This window comes from Hypanus sabinus, unplaced genomic scaffold (assembly GCF_030144855.1).
Source record: "Hypanus sabinus isolate sHypSab1 unplaced genomic scaffold, sHypSab1.hap1 scaffold_752, whole genome shotgun sequence".
Classification (NCBI taxonomy): domain Eukaryota; kingdom Metazoa; phylum Chordata; class Chondrichthyes; order Myliobatiformes; family Dasyatidae; genus Hypanus; species Hypanus sabinus.
In genome coordinates, this window is record NW_026781603.1 from 186,702 (window position 1) to 207,043 (window position 20,342).

A 20,342-nucleotide genomic window follows, 5' to 3' on the forward strand; every position below is an offset into this window, starting at 1 on the left:
TTGAATCCAGTTATGTGTGAGGTTTTGCAATTGTGAAATCACTTTCATAGTAAAGGATAGGGCCTGCAGAGTGTTGTGGAACAGGGACATAACAGTACAGGTAAATGGTTCACTGCAAGATGCATAAAAGGTGTGATGTGATGTCACTGGTAAACCGGATGCTGACAGTGGCACTTGACACATCGATCTGCATCAGTCAGGTCATTAAATGTTCCGATAGCTCAGGATGTTGCTGAGGCCATACGTTGAGCATCGCATTCTGTTTTGCTCACAGGAAAGATGTCAGTCAACTGCAAACATTGCAAAGAAGCTCCAGTCACCTCTTCTTTGCTCTTCTAATTCTCAATAAAATAAATTGAAATAACAGTGGTGGGTGTATGAAGACAATAGGATCTTTTAAAAGCCTCTTTGATAAGTACATCGAGCGTCAAAAAATAGCGGGCTATGAGCTTGGGAAATTCGAGACAGTTTCCAGAGCAGGTTGCATGGCTGGCACCACATTGTGGACAAAGGGCCTGTAATGTGCTGTAGATTTCTATGTTATCAACAAATTTTACGCCTGATTCTTGACTTTTGAATTGCCAAAAACATCAGGATCCAGTACTATTTATTCAATTTTGAAGAAAATGTATCATTGCAAAGAAACTCCGGTCTGTCATACAGTGAGAGGTTGTGCAAGTTTAGAGTTTACTCCTTGGAGAGCAGGAAATTGAAAGGACAGCTATTTAGGGTACTCAAAATCAGAATGGGTATTATAACTGTGAATGCACACTTCCCTCCCCCATCACCACCCCCTTCACGTGTACACCTCTTATAAACTGGAGAGCAAAGATTCAAGGTGAGAGGGTGATAATATTTAAAAGGGACAGAGGTGGATCTTTGCACATGGAGTGTGGTGCAGATGCAGATGGTGCGACGTTGAGTTAAATACAAGTTGAGAACAAAACAACACACTTTAGGAATATCTGGACTGGTTTTTCGATAAGAATATTGCAGAGTGATTATATGCCAAACATGGCATTAGTGTAGGAGGGCACTTTGGTTGGTGTGGACAAGTTAGAATGAATCCTCTGTTTCTGTGCTAAACTACTCCATGATTCTGCATTCCCTTTCATTTATATGACTGTGTACATTTTCAAACAACCCCAAGGGTTACTCCAATGCAACTGACCATTAAATAAACATGCTGACCCTGAACAGCAACATTTCACTGAGCATTATATTGAACAACATTCTGTTGCAATAATTGACATTGTCCTCAACTGTTTCCTTTGAAACCACTTTCATTCTGCTAACATGCATAATACTGAATGGGTCAAGTTAACACTGAGAACATACCAGAAAGCAGTTTGCATGGACCGACAAGCCAATCGTCAATCAATTGATCAGAACTGAAAATTGAGCTCTGAATTCGTTGCTCAGACGACGCGCTGGCAGACTGCGGTTGATTGGAGTCTCCACCCATTTCACTTGTATCAGCCCCTGTAACAATGCAAATCCAAACTAAAGGAGAGAATTCACCAAGAAAACAAAAGTGGCAAACATTGAGAAGGCCCTTCCGACCATTGAGTACATCTGCACAGAATGTGAACACAACAGCAACCATCATCAATACCCCTCCACATCCAGGCCATGTTCTCTTCTCCCTGATGACAGGAGGGTTCGTTCCTGATCAGTAAGGACATCAAAGGTTTTGGGTAGACGGCAGGAGAATGGGGCCGAGAGGGATAGTAAATCAGCCAGGCAGAATGACTGAGCAGACCCCATGGACTAAAAGGCAAAATTCTGCTCCTATGTCATAATCGCCCTACCAGCTGCAGATTTCCCTGCAATTCACACCTTAACCACTCGCCTTTAAGGATTGGAGGTGGTGCAGTCGATAAGTTCAAAATCTTTAGCATCACAATCTCAGAGCATTGGTCCTTGGTCCAAGTACGGAACAGTCAGAAAAAAAATGGCAAAAGAACATCCCTACGTCATTTGAATCTTGCGCAAATTTGCCATTGTCACCCGACACTTCGACAAACTCCTGCAGATGCTCAGTGGACAGTATCCTAACTGGTTGCATCACGGGCTGTTTTGGAAACGCCAATGCCCAAGCGAGGAAAAGCTAAAAAACCGTGATGGATACTAGCTTTTTCGTCACAGGCAAAGCCCTCTCCTCTATTGAGTGTTGTCACAAAAGAGCGGCCTCATGAATTTTGTGCGTTAGTCAGAATAGAAAGATATCTCTTTAGAAAAGAGAAATTGATTCTTTTTCCAGTCAAATTGTGTTCAATCTCGGATTTGATAAAACTATCTATGGAGGCCAAGTCACTGGGTTCATTCAAGCAGGGGTTGGTAGATTCTGTCTAAGAAAGAGTATCAAACGTTACAGGGACAACGCGAGAGAATGGGGTTGAGCAGGACAATAGATCAGCAAACATGGAATGGCGCAGCAAATTCAATGGACTACAAGGCCAAATTCTGCTCATATGTCTTGGTGCCCGTCACTTGCATCTCTCCGTTTACTGGTTCTTAGGACGCCTCACTCTGTAGTTACTACCTATTGTATGTTTCAGGGAATGTATGTGGATGGTGATGAAAGTGTGGAACGAGCCGCCAGAGGAAGTGATGATGCGGGTTTGATTCGAGCAGGTAATAGAAGATTGGATAAGTACATGGATGGCCTGGTGGTGAGGGTCAGTGGGGAGAGGCAGAATAATACTTCAGCATAGACTTGATGGGCCAAAGGATCCGTTCCTGCTCCGCAGTGTTTAGTGACCTTAACACACCTGTGTTCACTGTCACTCCTGAGTTCACTGGATCCCTGTCAATACTGGCAACTTTAGAAGTGGAGGGAATGGGCCTTTCAACATTCAAGCTGTCTGTATAAACAGCATAGTAACATCAGCATTGCTGATAATTTGCAGAAGAACATAGGAAAGTGACCTGTGAAATAATTATTCAATACATGTCTACAGACTTTTCTGTCTCAGCAAGGAAGAGAAACAGGCCCCTCAGGCGATGATGTCAACCTTAACCATCCACATGAAGTGTCCAATTTATTAGGTGCATGTGTGGTCTTCCACTATAGCTCATCCACTTTGGTTTGAGCAAATGATCCTCTTGACCACGTCTGCATGCTTGATGTGTTGATTTGCTGCCATCAGACTGGCTGATTGGATATTTACATTCATGAGCTGGTGAACAGGTGCAACAAAGTGGCCAATGTGTGTGCAAGTTACTGTTCAGTGGATTTTCCAGCAATTAAGAATGTAGTTGCCTTTGTGTTTTTTTTCTGGAAACTTTGTGCAGTAGCAAGTATCATATTACTTGAATCTGCCATCTTAATAGTTAACCATATAGGAACGATATTTTTGCTCTCAGTCTTCTGCTCAGAGAAGATCACGTTACTTTTGTTTGGCTCTTTTGTTTGACTGTTTGGACAGCTCTTCATTGGTCATATAAAATTTAAGAAAACATACTTAAGCAGTAAGCTTTGTGTCTTATTCTTAGAGGAACAGCCCCCTCAGACCATCACGTGGACATCAACCATCCACATACAGTGTCTAACTTATTAGGTGCATGTGTGGCCTTCCGCTGCAGCTCATCCACTTTGGTTTGAGCAAATGAAACTCTTGATTATGTCTACATGTTTTATGCATTGAGTTGCTGCCATGTGATAGGCAGATTAGATATCTACATTAATGAGCACGTGGACAGGTGTAACTAATTAAGTGGCCACTGTGTGTCCACGTGGTTGTTCAGTGAATTTTTCAGTTGCCTTTGCTTTTTCTGGAAACTTTGATCATAGGAAATATCATATTTCTTGAATCTGCCATCATATTGGTTATCGACATAGAATGGATACTTTTGTTCTCAGTATTCTCCTCCAGGAAATTACATTAATTCTCCTGTCCTTTTCATTTCAGTATTTGAGCACCTCTTCTTTGGTCTTACAACGCTTCAGAAAACAAACTCAAGCAATACATTTTATGCCTCATTCTTGACGTCTAGATCGCAAAAACATCAGGATCTAACAAGTTGCATTTGGTAGGTCGAATCAAGGTGGCAATTTCACAGTGAAGGGTGGGCCGTAAGAGGGAGACCTAAGAGTCCAGGTAAATATTTCACTGAAAGGGGCGTCAGAGGTAAAGAGCCAGATCAATGAATTTCGGTAATGGATCATAATGTCCAATAGTACTGGATGTTGTTGAGGCCATACCATAGTTTTGGTCACATGGTTTTATTCAATTGCAGATATTGCAAACAAACTCCAGGGCCTGATTTACAGGGAGTGGTTGTGCAGGATAAGCACAAACTCCTTGGAGGCAGAAAACTGAATGATATCCTAATAGAGGTATTCAAAACAGTAAGTGGTATTAGTCGTCTGACTGCAAACATCGCTACCCCATCACCACCCTCTCTCAGGGCAAGCTTCTTCAAAACTGGACAGCATCGGCTGAAGATGAGGGGTGGAAACAATTAAAAGGGACCTGTTTGGAGCTTCTGCATGTGGAAGGTGAAGATATATTAATAGAGCTAAGCTGAATTGATACAAGTACAACAAAGACATATTAGGGACATTTGGCTAAGTGAATAGATAAGAAAGGTGCTGAGGAACACTTGCCAAAACAAGGTATTAGCATTAGCTGGCATGGACAAGTTAGAATGAATTGCCAGTTTCTGTGCTATGTTACTCTGTGACTCTGTATTCCCACTCTATCTGTTTGACTACCTTCACTTTCAAACAATCCCAATGGTTACTCAGGTACAACATATCATTGAATAAACAAACTCACTCTGAATGGTATAATTTCACTGAGCATTTAATTGTACAATACTCTGTTGCAATAATCAATAAGGCATTCACTATTTCCTTTGAAACTACTTTCATTTTACTAACCTGCAAATTGGCGACTGAGCATCAAAACGTCATCAGAAAGTCTGCGTCTTCTTGTACGACACTGAAGAGGCCTGGTGGGCGGAACTACACCTTCTTCTGCTTCACTGCTAATTGACTGTTCAAGATCGCTGTCCTCTTTCGAGGAACCAAACAAGATTATGCCAGTCTGTTGCTCTGTTAACAATGCAGATCCACATTAAAGTAGAGAAGTACAGAGACTGAGAATCACTGAGAAAGAAAGCCATTCCCACAACCATTGAGTATATCTACAAGGTATACTACCAGAACAAAACAGCATCCAGCAAATACCCCCTCCTCATCCAGACCATGCTGTTTTATCACTGATGTCAGAAGTGTTGGTTCTTGATTAGTAACAACATCAAACGTTACGGGGAGAAGCAGAAGAATGGGAATGAGAGGGAATATTAAATCAGCCATGATGGTCTGACTGAGCAGACCTGATGGACCACACTGTGCAATTCTGCTCCTATGACTTATGGTCCCACCAGCTGCAGATCTCCCTGTAATCCACACATTGATCAGTAGCCTTTAAGCGATTGGAGGTGGAGGTGGTCGGTAAGTTCAAAATCTTTGGCATTACAATTTCAGAGGACAGGTCCTGGGTGCAACACTTAACTGTAATAACAAAGACAGCACAAGAGCATCCCTATATTATTTGAAACTTGCGCAAAATTGACGTGTCACCTGACACTTCGACAAACTTCTGTAGACGAACAGTGGACAGCACTCTAACTGGTTGTACAACCGACTGTTCTGGAAAGACCAATGCCCGGGAATGGAAAAGCCACAAAAAATTATGGATACAGGCCTTTTCATCAACTCTCCTCGATTGAGTGTTGCCACAAAAGAGCGGCCTCATGAACTTTGTGTGTGTAGGAATAGAATAGAAAAATAACCCTTCAGAAAAAAGGAAAAGAAGATTTTTTTTCAGTCAATGGGTGACCGATCCATGGAATTTATTGGAGGAAGACTGTGGAGGCCAGGTCACTGGGAACATTTCAACAGCGCTTGATAGGGTCTGGATCAGTAAGATTAACAAGCATAACAGGGAGAACGCAAGAGGAAGGGGATGAGCTGGAAAATCAATCAGCAAAGATGGAATGGTATATCAAAATCGAAGGGCCGAATGGCCTAATTCTGCTCGTGTGTCTTATTTCCCATCACCTCCTTGTTCACGCGTTATCGGTTCTCAAGAAGCTTTACCCTGCAGTTACTACTGATGAACTGTTTCAGGGGAACATGTGGGGGAACTTCTTCATGCCAAAGATGATGAGAGTGCGGAACGAGCCGCCAGGGAAAGTGATACTACGGGTTGGGATTGAACAGTTAATAGAAACTTCGATAAGTACATGGATGGGATCACTCTGGAGGTGTAGTTTTGTGGGCTGAGGCAGAATACGTTTCTAGCATGGACTTGATGGGCCAAAGGACCCACTTCTGCTCTGCCGCGTTCAGCCACTTTAACACAACCGTGTAACATGACCGAAGTCACTGGATCCCCATCACTATTGGCACCTTTCCACGTGGCAGGAAAGGGTTATTCATCACTCAAACTGTCAGCATGAACAGCATAGTAACATGAGGATTAGATGATGATTTGTTTCAGGAAGACGAAGCGATGTGATCTGTGAACTGCAGTTGGTCATTACTTGTCTGAAAAGTATTCTCTCTCATTAAGGAAGAGATATGCTGCAGAGAAACAGGCCCCTCAGCCGATTATGTCGACATCAACCGTCCACATACATTGTCTAACTGATCAGCTACCTGTGTGGCCTTCCACTGTAGCTCACCCACTTTGGTTTGAGCAAATGACCCTCTTGACCATGTCTGCATGTTTTATGCATTGAGTTCCTGCCACGTGATTGGCTGATTAGATACCTACAGTAATGAGCATTTGCATGTGGCCACTGAGTGTACACGTGATCCATCAGTGAATTTTCCAGCATTACAATGGCAATTGCCCCAACTTTTATGGAGACTTTTTGGTTCAGAAATAAGAGTGAAATTAATTGAATCAGCCTTCTTATTGGTTGATAAAATGTAATGAATGTTTTTTACTAAGCAGTAATCTGCTGGAGGAACATGGTACTTTTTTGTCTCTCTCTCTCTGTCCTTTGAGTCTTTGGTTACCTCTTTTTTGCTCTTCTTACCCTCAATAAACTAAAACAACAGTGGTAGGTGCATGAAGATGGATCCAATGGGCTCTTTTAAGAGTCTCTTAGACAGGTACATAGAGCGTCGGAAAATAGAGGGCTAGACACTTGGGAAATTCTGGGCTGTTTCTAGTGTAGATTGCATGATCGACAACATTGTGGGTCGAAGGGCCTGTAATGTGCTGTAGATTTCTATATTTAAACAACTTTTATGCCTCAATCTTGACTTTAGGATTGCCAAAAGCATCAGGATACAACACTATTCATACAAACAATTTTGAAGAAAATGCATCCGTTGCGCTTAGTAAGTTTGCAGATGATAACAAATTAGGTGCTCTGGTAAACAGTGAAGAAAGTTGTCAAAAATTATGGGGGCATTTGGATCAACTCGTTCTGTGGTTTGCGGATTGTCAGTGGCATTCAATCCATTTAGGTGAGGAGTATTGCACTTCCATCGTAAAGGGTAGGTCCTGCAGTGTGTTGTGGAACAGGAAGACAACAGTAGAGATAAACAGTTCACTGCAAGAGGCATAACAGGGAAACATCTGGAGTAATGTGATGTCTCAGATCAACCGGATGCTGACAGTGGCACTTGACACACCGATCTGTATCAGTCAGGTCACTGAATTTCGGTGATGGAACGTAATGTTCCCATACCTCAGGATGTTGGTGTGGCCATACATTGAGTACTGTGTACAGTTTTCCTCACAGGAAAGATGTCATTCAACTGCAAACAGTGCAAAGAAATTCTGGGGTCTGACATACAGTGAGAGGTCATGCAGGTTTGGAGTTCACTCCCCAGTGAGTACGAAATTGAAAGGAGAGCTATTTGGGGGATTCAAAATCAGAATGGGTATTATAGCAGTGAATGCACACTTCCCTCCCCCAACATCACCCCTTTCAAGTGCACACCTCTAATAAACTGGAGAGCACAGGTTCAAGGTGAGAGAGTGACAACATTTAAAAGGGACAGAGGTGGAGCTCTGCACATGGAGTGTGGTGTAGACGCAGATGGTGCGAAGTTGAGTTGAATACAAGACAAGTTCAAAAAGCAGATTGTAGGGATATCTGGATTTGTGTTTCGATAAGAATATTGCAGAGTGGTAATATGCCAAACATGGCATTAGTGTAGGAGGGCACCTTGGTTGGCGTGGACAAGTTAGAATGAACCCTCTGTTTCTGTGCTATACTACTCCATGACTCTGCATTCCCTTTCATCTATATGGCTGTGTACATTTTCAAACAACCCCAAGGGTTACTCCAATACAACTGACCATTAAATAAACATGCTGACCCTGAACAGCAACATTTCACTGAGCATTATATTGAACAACATTCTGTTGCAATAATTGACATTGTCCTCAACTGTTTCCTTTGAAACCACTTTCATTCTGCTAACATGCATAATACTGAATGGGTCAAGTTAACACTGAGAACATACCAGAAAGCAGTTTGCATGGACCGACAAGCAAATCGTCAATCAATTGATCGGGACTGAAAATTGAGCTCTGAATTCGTTGCTCAGACGACGCGCTGGCAGACTGCGGTTGATTGGAGTCTCCACCCATTTCACTTGTATCAGCCCCTGTAACAATGCAAATCCAAACTAAAGGAGAGAATTCACCAAGAAAACAAAAGTGGCAAACACTGAGAAGGCCCTTCCGACCATTGAGTACATCTGCAAAGAATGTGAACACAACAGCAACCATCATCAATACCCCTCCACATCCAGGCCATGTTCTCTTCTCCCTGATGACAGGAGGGTTCGTTCCTGATCAGTAAGGACATCAAAGGTTTTGGGTAGACGGCAGGAGAATGGGGCCGAGAGGGATAGTAAATTAGCCAGGCAGAATGACTGAGCAGACCCCATGGACTAAAAGGCAAAGTTCTGCTCCTATGTCATAATCGCCCTACCAGCTGCAGATTTCCCTGCAATTCACACCTTAATCACTCGCCTTTAAGGATTGGTGGTGGTGCAGTCGATAAGTTCAAAATCTTTAGCATGACGATCTCAAAGCATTGGTCCTTGGTCCAAGTACGGAACAGTCAGAAAAAAAATGGCAAAAGAACATCCCTACGTCATTTGAATCTTGCGCAAATTTGGCATTGTCACCCGACACTTCGACAAACTCCTGCAGATGCTCAGTGGACAGTATCCTAACTGGTTGCATCACGGGCTGTTTTGGAAACGTCAATGCCCAAGCGAGGAAAAGCCAAAAAACCGCAATGGATACAAGCTTTTTCATCACAGGCAAAGCCCTCTCCTCTATTGAGTGTTGTCACAAAAGAGCGGCCTCATGAATTTTGTGCGTTAGTCAGAATAGAAAGATATCTCTTTAGAAAAGAGAAATTGATTCTTTTTCCAGTCAAATTGTGTTCAATCTTGGATTTGATAAAACTATCTATGGAGGCCAAGTCACTGGGTTCATTCAAGCAGGGGTTGGTAGATTCTGTCTAAGAAAGAGTATCAAACGTTACAGGGACAACGCGAGAGAATGGGGTTGAGCAGGACAATAGATCAGCAAACATGGAATGGCGCAGCAAATTCAATGGACTACAAGGCCAAATTCTGCTCATATGTCTTGGTGCCCGTCACTTGCATCTCTCCGTTTACTGGTTCTTAGGACGCCTCACTCTGTAGTTACTACCTATTGTATGTTTCAGGGAATGTATGTGGATGGTGATGAAAGTGTGGAACGAGCCGCCAGAGGAAGTGATGATGCGGGTTTGATTCGAGCAGGTAATAGAAGATTGGATAAGTACATGGATGGCCTGGTGGTGAGGGTCAGTGGGGCGAGGCAGAATAATAATTCAGCATAGACTTGATGGGCCAAAGGATCCGTTCCTGTTCCTGCAGTGTTTAGTGACCTTAACACACCTGTGTTCACTGTCACTCCTGAGTTCACTGGATCCCTGTCAATACTGGCAACTTTAGAAGTGGCGGGAATGGGCCTTTCTTCAACATTCGAGCTGGCTGTATAAACAGCATAGTAACATCAGGATTGCTGATAATTTGCAGAAGAACATAGCAAAGTGACCTGTGAAATAATTATTCAATACATGTCTACAGACTTTTCTGTCTCAGCAAGGAAGAGAAACAGGCCCCTCAGGCGATGATGTCAACCTTAACCATCCACATGAAGTGTCCAATTTATTAGGTGCATGTGTGGTCTTCCACTATAGCTCATCCACTTTGGTTTGAGCAAATGATCCTCTTGACCACGTCTGCATGCTTGATGTGTTGATTTGCTGCCATCAGACTGGCTGATTGGATATTTACATTCATGAGCTGGTGAACAGGTGCAACAAAGTGGCCAATGTGTGTGCAAGTTACTGTTCAGTGGATTTTCTAGCAATTAAGAATGTAGTTGCCTTTGTGTTTTTTTTTCTGGAAACTTTGTGCAGTAGCAAGTATCATATTACTTGAATCTGCCATCTTAATAGTTAACCATATAGGAACGATATTTTTGCTCTCAGTCTTCTGCTCAGAGAAGATCACGTTACTTTTGTTTGGCTCTTTTGTTTGACTGTTTGGACAGCTCTTCATTGGTCATATAAAATTTAAGAGAACATACTTAAGCAGTAAGCTTTGTGTCTTATTCTTAGAGGAACAGCCCCCTCAGACCATCACGTGGACATCAACCATCCACATACAGTGTCTAACTTATTAGGTGCATGTGTGGCCTTCCGCTGCAGCTCATCCACTTTGGTTTGAGCAAATGAAACTCTTGATTATGTCTACATGTTTTATGCATTGAGTTGCTGCCATGTGATAGGCAGATTAGATATCTACATTAATGAGCACGTGGACAGGTGTAACTAATTAAGTGGCCACTGTGTGTCCACATGGTTGTTCAGTGAATTTTTCAGTTGCCTTTGCTTTTTCTGGAAACTTTGATCATAGGAAATATCATATTTCTTGAATCTGCCATCCTATTGGTTATCGACATAGAATGGATACCTTTGTTAACAGTATTCTCCTCCAGGAGATTACATTAATTCTCCTGTCCTTTTCATTTCAGTATTTGAGCACCTCTTCTTTGGTCTTACAACGCTTCAGAAAACAAACTCAAGCAATACATTTTATGCCTCATTCTTGACGTCTAGATCGCAAAAACATCAGGATCTAACAAGTTGCATTTGGTAGGTCGAATCAAGGTGGCAATTTCACAGTGAAGGGTGGGCCGTAAGAGGGAGACCTAAGAGTCCAGGTAAATATTTCACTGAAAGGGGCGTCAGAGGTAAAGAGCCAGATCAATGAATTTCGGTGATGGATCATAATGTCCAATAGTACTGGATGTTGCTGAGGCCATACCATAGTTTTGGTCACATGGTTTCATTCAATTGCAGATATTGCAAACAAACTCCAGGGCCTGATTTACAGGGAGTGGTTGTGCAGGATAAGCACCAACTCCTTGGAGGCAGAAAAATGAATGATATCCTAATAGAGGTATTCAAAACAGTAAGTGGTATTAATCGTCTGACTGCAAACATTGCTACCCCATCACCACCCTCTCTCAGGGCAAGCTTCTTCAAAACTGGACAGCATTGGCTGAAGATGAGGGGTGGAAACAATTAAAAGGGACCTGTTTGGAGCTTCTGCATGTGGAAGGTGAAGATATATTAATAGAGCTAAGCTGAATTGATACAAGTACAACAAAGACATATTAGGGACATTTGGCTAAGTGAATAGATAAGAAAGGTGCTGAGAAACACTTGCCAAAACAAGGTATCAGCAAAGAAAGGTACATTGGCTGGCATGGACAAGTTAGAATGAATAGCCAGTTTCTGTGCTATGTCACTCTGAGACTCTGTATTCAGACTATCTGTTTGACCACCTTCACTTTCAAACAATCCCAATGGTTACTCAGGTACAACATATCATTGAATAAACAAACTCACTCTGAATGGTATAATTTCACTGAGCATTTAATTGTACAATACTCTGTTGCAATAATCAATAAGGCATTCACTATTTCCTTTGAAACTACTTTCATTTTACTAACCTGCAAATTGGCGACTGAGCATCAAAACGTCATCAGAAAGTCTGCGTCTTCTTGTACGACACTGAAGAGGCCTGGTGGGCGGAACTACACCTTCTTCTGCTTCACTGCTAATTGACTGTTCAAGATCGCTGTCCTCTTTCGAGGAACCAAACAAGATTATGCCAGTCTGTTGCTCTGTTAACAATGCAGATCCACATTAAAGTAGAGAAGTACAGAGACTGAGAATCACTGAGAAAGAAAGCCATTCCCACAACCATTGAGTATATCTACAAGGTATACTACCAGAACAAAACAGCATCCAGCAAATACCCCCTCCTCATCCAGACCATGCTGTTTTATCACTGATGTCAGAAGTGTTGGTTCTTGATTAGTAACAACATCAAACGTTACGGGGAGAAGCAGAAGAATGGGAATGAGAGGGAATATTAAATCAGCCATGATGGTCTGACTGAGCAGACCTGATGGACCACACTGTGCAATTCTGCTCCTATGTCTTATGGTCCCACCAGCTGCAGATCTCCCTGTAATCCACACATTGATCAGTAGCCTTTAAGCGATTGGAGGTGGAGGTGGTCGGTAAGTTCAAAATCTTTGGCATTACAATTTCAGAGGACAGGTCCTGGGTGCAACACTTAACTGTAATAACAAAGACAGCACAAGAGCATCCCTATATTATTTGAAACTTGCGCAAAATTGACGTGTCACCTGACACTTCGACAAACTTCTGTAGACGAACAGTGGACAGCACTCTAACTGGTTGTACAACCGACTGTTCTGGAAAGACCAATGCCCGGGAATGGAAAAGCCACAAAAAATGATGGATACAGGCCTTTTCATCAACTCTCCTCGATTGAGTGTTGCCACAAAAGAGCGGCCTCATGAACTTTGTGTGTGTAGGAATAGAATAGAAAAATAACCCTTCAGAAGAAAGGAAAAGAAGATTTTTTTTCAGTCAATGGGTGACCGATCCATGGAATTTATTGGAGGAAGGCTGTGGAGGCCAGGTCACTGGGAACATTTCAACAGCGCTTGATAGGTTCTGGATCAGTAAGATTAACAAGCATAACAGGGAGAACGCAAGAGGAAGGGGATGAGCTGGAAAATCAATCAGCAAAGATGGAATGGTATATCAAAATCGAAGGGCCGAATGGCCTAATTCTGCTCGTGTGTCTTATTTCCCATCACCTCCTTGTTCACGCGTTATCGGTTCTCAAGAAGCTTTACCCTGCAGTTACTACTGATGAACTGTTTCAGGGGAACATGTGGGGGAACTTCTTCATGCCAAAGATGATGAGAGTGCGGAACGAGCCGCCAGGGAAAGTGATGCTACGGGTTGGGATTGAACAGTTAATAGAAACTTCGATAAGTACATGGATGGGATCGCTCTGGAGGTGTAGTTTGGTGGGCTGAGGCAGAATACGTTTCTAGCATGGACTTGATGGGCCAAAGGACCCACTTCTGCTCTGCCGTGTTCAGCCACTTTAACACAATGGTGTAACATGACATAAGTCACTGGATCCCCATCACTATTGGCACCTTTCCACGTGGCAGGAATGGGTTATTCATCACAAACTGTCAGCATGAACAGCATAGTAACATGAGGATTAGATGATGATTTGTTTCAGGAAGACGAAGCGATGTGATCTGTGAACTGCAGTTGGTCATTACCTGTCTGAAAAGTATTCTCTCTCATTAAGGAAGAGATATGCTGCAGAGAAACAGGCCCCTCAGCCGATTATGTCGACATCAACCGTCCACATACATTGTCTAACTGATCAGCTACCTGTGTGGCCTTCCACTGTAGCTCACCCACTTTGGTTTGAGCAAATGACCCTCTTGACCATGTCTGCATGTTTTATGCATTGAGTTCCTGCCACGTGATTGGCTGATTAGATACCTACAGTAATGAGCATTTGCATGTGGCCACTGAGTGTACACGTGATCCATCAGTGAATTTTCCAGCATTACAATGGCAATTGCCCCAACTTTTACGGAGACTTTTTGGTTCAGAAATAAGAGTGAAATTAATTGAATCAGCCTTCTTATTGGTTGATAAAATTAATGAATGTTTTTTACTAAGCAGTAATCTGCTGGAGGAACATGGTACTTTTTTGTCTCTCTCTCTCTGTCCTTTGAGTCTTTGGTTACCTCTTTTTTGCTCTTCTTACCCTCAATAAACTAAAACAACAGTGGTAGGTGCATGAAGATGGATCCAATGGGCTCTTTTAAGAGTCTCTTAGACAGGTGCATAGAGCGTCGAAAAATAGAGGGCTAGACACTTGGGAAATTCTGGGCTGTTTCTAGTGTAGATTGCATGACCGACAACATTGTGGGTCGAAGGGCCTGTAATGTGCTGTAGATTTCTATATTTAAACAACTTTTATGCCTCAATCTTGACTTTAGGATTGCCAAAAGCATCAGGATACAACACTATTCATACAAACAATTTTGAAGAAAATGCATCCGTTGCGCTTAGTAAGTTTGCAGATGATAACAAATTAGGTGCTCTGGTAAACAGTGAAGAAAGTTGTCAAAAAATATGGGGGCATTTAGATCAACTCGTTCTGTGGTTTGCAGATTGTCAGTGGCATTCAATCCATTTAGGTGAGGAGTATTGCACTTCCATCGTAAAGGGTAGGTCCTGCAGTGTGTTGTGGAACAGGAAGACAACAGTAGAGATAAACAGTTCACTGCAAGAGGCATAACAAGTAAACATCTGGAGTAATGTGATGTCTCAGATCAACCGGATGCTGACAGTGGCACTTGACACACCGATCTGTATCAGTCAGGTCACTGAATTTCGGTGATGGAACGTAATGTTCCCATACCTCAGGATGTTGGTGTGGCCATACATTGAGTACTGTGTACAGTTTTCCTCACAGGAAAGATGTCATTCAACTGCAAACAGTGCAAAGAAATTCTGGGGTCTGACATACAGTGAGAGGTCATGCAGGTTTGGAGTTCACTCCCCAGTGAGTACGAAATTGAAAGGAGAGCTATTTGGGGGATTCAAAATCAGAATGGGTATTATAGCAGTGAATGCACACTTCCCTCCCCCAACATCACCCCTTTCAAGTGCACACCTCTAATAAACTGGAGAGCACAGGTTCAAGGTGAGAGAGTGACAACATTTAAAAGGGACAGAGGTGGAGCTCTGCACATGGAGTGTGGTGTAGACGCAGATGGTGCGAAGTTGAGTTGAATACAAGACAAGTTCAAAAAGCAGATTGTAGGGATATCTGGATTTGTGTTTCGATAAGAATATTGCAGAGTGGTAATATGCCAAACATGGCATTAGTGTAGGAGGGCACCTTGGTTGGCGTGGACAAGTTAGAATGAACCCTCTGTTTCTGTGCTATACTACTCCATGACTCTGCATTCCCTTTCATCTATATGGCTGTGTACATTTTCAAACAACCCCAAGGGTTACTCCAATACAACTGACCATTAAATAAACATGCTGACCCTGAACAGCAACATTTCACTGAGCATTATATTGAACAACATTCTGTTGCAATAATTGACATTGTCCTCAACTGTTTCCTTTGAAACCACTTTCATTCTGCTAACATGCATAATACTGAATGGGTCAAGTTAACACTGAGAACATACCAGAAAGCAGTTTGCATGGACCGACAAGCAAATCGTCAATCAATTGATCGGGACTGAAAATTGAGCTCTGAATTCGTTGCTCAGACGACGCGCTGGCAGACTGCGGTTGATTGGAGTCTCCACCCATTTCACTTGTATCAGCCCCTGTAACAATGCAAATCCAAACTAAAGGAGAGAATTCACCAAGAAAACAAAAGTGGCAAACACTGAGAAGGCCCTTCCGACCATTGAGTACATCTGCAAAGAATGTGAACACAACAGCAACCATCATCAATACCCCTCCACATCCAGGCCATGTTCTCTTCTCCCTGATGACAGGAGGGTTCGTTCCTGATCAGTAAGGACATCAAAGGTTTTGGGTAGACGGCAGGAGAATGGGGCCGAGAGGGATAGTAAATTAGCCAGGCAGAATGACTGAGCAGACCCCATGGACTAAAAGGCAAAGTTCTGCTCCTATGTCATAATCGCCCTACCAGCTGCAGATTTCCCTGCAATTCACACCTTAACCACTCGCCTTTAAGGATTGGAGGTGGTGCAGTCGATAAGTTCAAAATCTTTAGCATGACAATCTCAGAGCATTGGTCCTTGGTCCAAGTACGGAACAGTCAGAAAAAAAAATGGCAAAAGAACATCCCTACGTCATTTGAATCTTGCGCAAATTTGGCATTGTCACCCGACACTTTGACAAACTCCTGCAGATGCTCAGTGGACAGTATCCTAACTGGTTGCATCACAGGCTGTTTTGGAAACGTCAATGCCCAAGCGAGGAAAAGCCAAAAAACCGCAATGGATACAAGCTTTTTCATCACAGGCAAAGCCCTCTCCTCTATTGAGTGTTGTCACAAAAGAGCGGCCTCATGAATTTTGTGTGTTAGTCAGAATAGAAAGATATCTCTTTGGAAAAGAGAAAATGATTCTTTTACCAGTCAAATTGTGTTCTATCTTGGATTTGATAAAACTATCTATGGAGGCCAAGTCACTGGGTTCATTCAAGCAGGGGTTGGTAGATTCTGTCTAAGAAAAGAGTATCAAACGTTACAGGGACAATGCGAGAGAATGGGGTTGAGCAGGACAATAGATCAGCAAACATGGAATGGCGCAGCAAATTCAATGGACTACAAGGCCAAATTCTGCTCATATGTCTTGGTGCCCGTCACTTGCATCTCTCCGTTTACTGGTTCTTAGGAAGCCTCACTCTGTAGTTACTATTGTATGTTTCAGGGAATGTATGTGGATGGTGATGAAAGTGTGGAACGAGCCGCCAGAGGAAGTGATGATGCGGGTTTGATTCGAGCAGGTAATAGAAGGTTGGATAAGTACATGGATGGTCTGGTGGTGAGGGTCAGTGGGGAGAGGCAGAATAATGCTTCAGCATAGACTTGTTGAGCCAAAGGATCCGTTCCTGCTCTGCAGTGTTTAGTGACCTTAACACACCTGTGTTCACTGCATCCCCATCAATACTGGTAACTTTAGAAGTGGCGGGAATGGGTTTTTCAACATTCGAGCTGTCTGTATAAACAGCATAGTAACATCAGCATTGCTGATAATTTGCAGAAGAACATAGCAAAGTGACCGTGAAATAATTATTCAATACATGTCTACAGACTTTTCTGTCTCAGCAAGGAAGAGAAACAGGCCCCTCAGGCGATGATGTCAACCTTAACCATCCACATGAAGTGTCCAATTTATTAGGTGCATGTGTGGTCTTCCACTATAGCTCATCCACTTTGGTTTGAGCAAATGATCCTCTTGACCACGTCTGCATGCTTGATGTGTTGATTTGCTGCCATCAGACTGGCTGATTAGATATTTACATTCATGAGCAGGTGGACAGGTGTAACAAACAAAATGGCCAATCTGTGTGTACAGTAGCATCAGTAGCACCAGTCAGCCAGATTTTTGAGCAAAGGATGTTCACAACGGCGAGAATAGATACCTTTGTTATCAGTATTCTCCTCCAGGAGATTACATTAATTTTCTTGTCTCTTTCATTTCAGTATTTGAGCACCTCTTCATTGGTCTTACATTTCAGAAAACAAACTCAAGCAATATGTTTATGCCTCATTCTTGACGTTTGGATCGCAAAAGCATCGGGATACAACAAGTTGCATTTGGTAGGTCGAATCAAGATGGCAATTTCATAGTGAAGGACGGGCCCTGCAGAATGTTGTGGAAGAGGGAGACCTAAGAGTCCAGGTAAATATTTCACTGAAAGGGGCGTCAGAGGTAAAGAGCCAGATCAATGAATTTCGGTAATGGATCATAATGTCCAATAGTACTGGATGTTGTTGAGGCCATACCATAGTTTTGGTCACATGGTTTTATTCAATTGCAGATATTGCAAACAAACTCCAGGGCCTGATTTACAGGGAGTGGTTGTGCAGGATAAGCACCAACTCCTTGGAGGCAGAAAAATGAATGATATTCTAATAGAGGTATTCAGAACAGTAAGTGGTATTAATCGTCTGACTGCAAACATCGCTACCCCATCACCACCCTCTCTCAGGGCAAGCTTCATAAAAACTGGACAGCATCAGTTGAAGGTGAGGGGTGGAAACAATTAAAAGGGACCTGGTTGCAGCTTCTGCATGTGGAAGGTGAAGATATATTAATAGAGCTAAGCTGAATTGATACAAGTACAACAAAGACATATTAGGGACATTTGGCTAAGTGAATAGATAAGAAAGGTGCTGAGGAACACTTGCCAAAACAGGGTATTAGCATTAGCTGGCATGGACAAGTTAGAATGAATAGCCAGTTTCTGTGCTATGTCACTCTGAGACTCTGTATTCAGACTATCTGTTTGACCATCTTCACTTTCAAACAATCCTAATGGTGACTCAGGTACAACAGATCAGTAAATAAACAGGCTCACTCTGAACGGTCTCAATTCACTGAGCATTTAATCGAACAATATTCTGTTGTAATAGTCAACAAAACATTCACTGTTTCCTTTGAAACTACTTTTATTTTACTAACCTGCAAATATGAGAATGTGGCTCTTTATGTATTCAGGCAATGTGTGTCTTCTTCGACGACGTCGAGGACGCCTGCGGTGCTGAACTGGACTTTCTTCTACTGCACTGCTTCTTGAAGGTTTAAGCGGTTGAGCTTTTGAGGAACAAGCCAGGATTTTATCAGTCTTTTGCACTATCAATGCAAATCCATATTAAAGAAGAGATGTACAGCGAAATATAACAAGAAAACAGAAGTATCAAGGACTGAGAATGAAGCCCATCCCACCATTCAGGACATCTACAAGCTGCACTACCACAACAAAACAGCAACCAGCAAATACCCCCTCCACATCCAGGCCATGTTGTCTTTTTACTGCTGTCAGAAGAGTTGGCTCTTGATTACTAACAACATCAAAGGTAACGGGGAGAAGCAGGTGAATGGGGTTGAGACTGAATATTAAACCAGCCATGATGGACTGACTGAGCAGACCTGATGGACCACACTGCATAACTCTGCTCCTATCTCTTACTGTCCTACCAGCTTCAGATTTCCTTGCAATTCACACATTGATAAGTAGCCTTTAATAGATTGGAGGTGTTCCATAAGTCCAAAATCTTTGGCATTTCAATTTCAGAGGATTGGCCCTGGGACCAACACAGAACCGTAACAACAAAGACAGCACAAGAGCATCCCTATATTATTTGAAACTTGCGCAAATTCGGCACGTCACCTGACACTTTGACAAACTTCTGTAGACGCACAGTGGACAGCACCCTAACTGGTTGCACCACCGTCTGTTCTGGAAAGAGCAATGCCCAAGAATGGAAAAGCCAACAAAAAGTGATGAATACAGGTTTATTCTTCACAGGGAATGCACTCTCTTCGATTGAGTGTTGTCACAAAAGAATAGCCTCATGCATTTTGTGTATGTCGGAATAGAACAGAAAAGTAACCATTTAGAAGAAAGGAAAGGAAGATCTATTCTTCCAGTCAATGGGTGATCAATCCATGGAATTCATTGCAGCAAGGCTGTGGAGGCCAGGTCACTGTGTACGTTTAATCAGAGGTTGATAAGTTCTGGATTAGTAAAATTAACAAACATTACAGGGAGAATGCAAGAGAATGGGGTTGAGCAGGAAAATCAATCAGTAAAGATGGAATGGTGAAGTAAAATCAGAGGGCTGAATGGCCTAATTCTGCTTGTATGTCTTATTGCCCATCACCTCCTGTTTCCCGCGTTACTGATTCTCAGGAAACCTTACCCTGCAGTTACTACTGATGCAATGTTTCAGGGGAACACGTGGGGGAACTTCTTCATGCCGAGGGTGATGAGAGTGCGGAACGAGCCGTCTGGGGAAGTGATGCTACGGGTTGGGTTTGAACAGTTAATAGAATCTTGGATAAGTACGTGGATGGGATCACTCCAGAGGTGAAGGTTGGTGGGGTGAGGCAGAATACTGTTCCAGCATGGAGCTGATGGGCCAAAGTACCCATTTCGGCTCTGCAATGTTCAGTGACTTTAACACACCCATGTATCACGACCGAAGTCACTGGATCCCCATCACTATTGGCACCTTTACAAGTGGCAGGAAAGGGTTATTCAACACTCGAACTGTCAGCATGAACAACATAGTAACATCAGGATTAGATGATGATTTGCTTCAGGAAGACGAAGCAATGTGATCTGTGAACTGCACTTGTTCA

General features: G+C 42.7%; 1 protein-coding gene across 5 annotated transcripts in view; it reads right to left on the reverse strand.

Annotated features, from left to right (window-relative positions):
• LOC132390049 (uncharacterized) overlaps window positions 1-20,342 on the reverse strand; it is a 40,166-nt gene that overhangs the window by 11,297 nt on the left and 8,527 nt on the right. For all 5 annotated transcript variants that reach the window (XM_059962638.1, XM_059962639.1, XM_059962635.1 and 2 more), the window contains 6 exons: window positions 18,660-18,791; window positions 15,681-15,824; window positions 12,069-12,242; window positions 8,504-8,647; window positions 4,889-5,062; window positions 1,339-1,482 (listed from right to left, as the gene is read on the reverse strand). In XM_059962638.1, coding sequence (XP_059818621.1) covers window positions 1,339-1,482; window positions 4,889-5,062; window positions 8,504-8,647; window positions 12,069-12,242; window positions 15,681-15,824; window positions 18,660-18,791 — 912 coding nt within the window. The remainder of the gene's footprint in view (window positions 1-1,338; window positions 1,483-4,888; window positions 5,063-8,503; window positions 8,648-12,068; window positions 12,243-15,680; window positions 15,825-18,659; window positions 18,792-20,342) is intronic.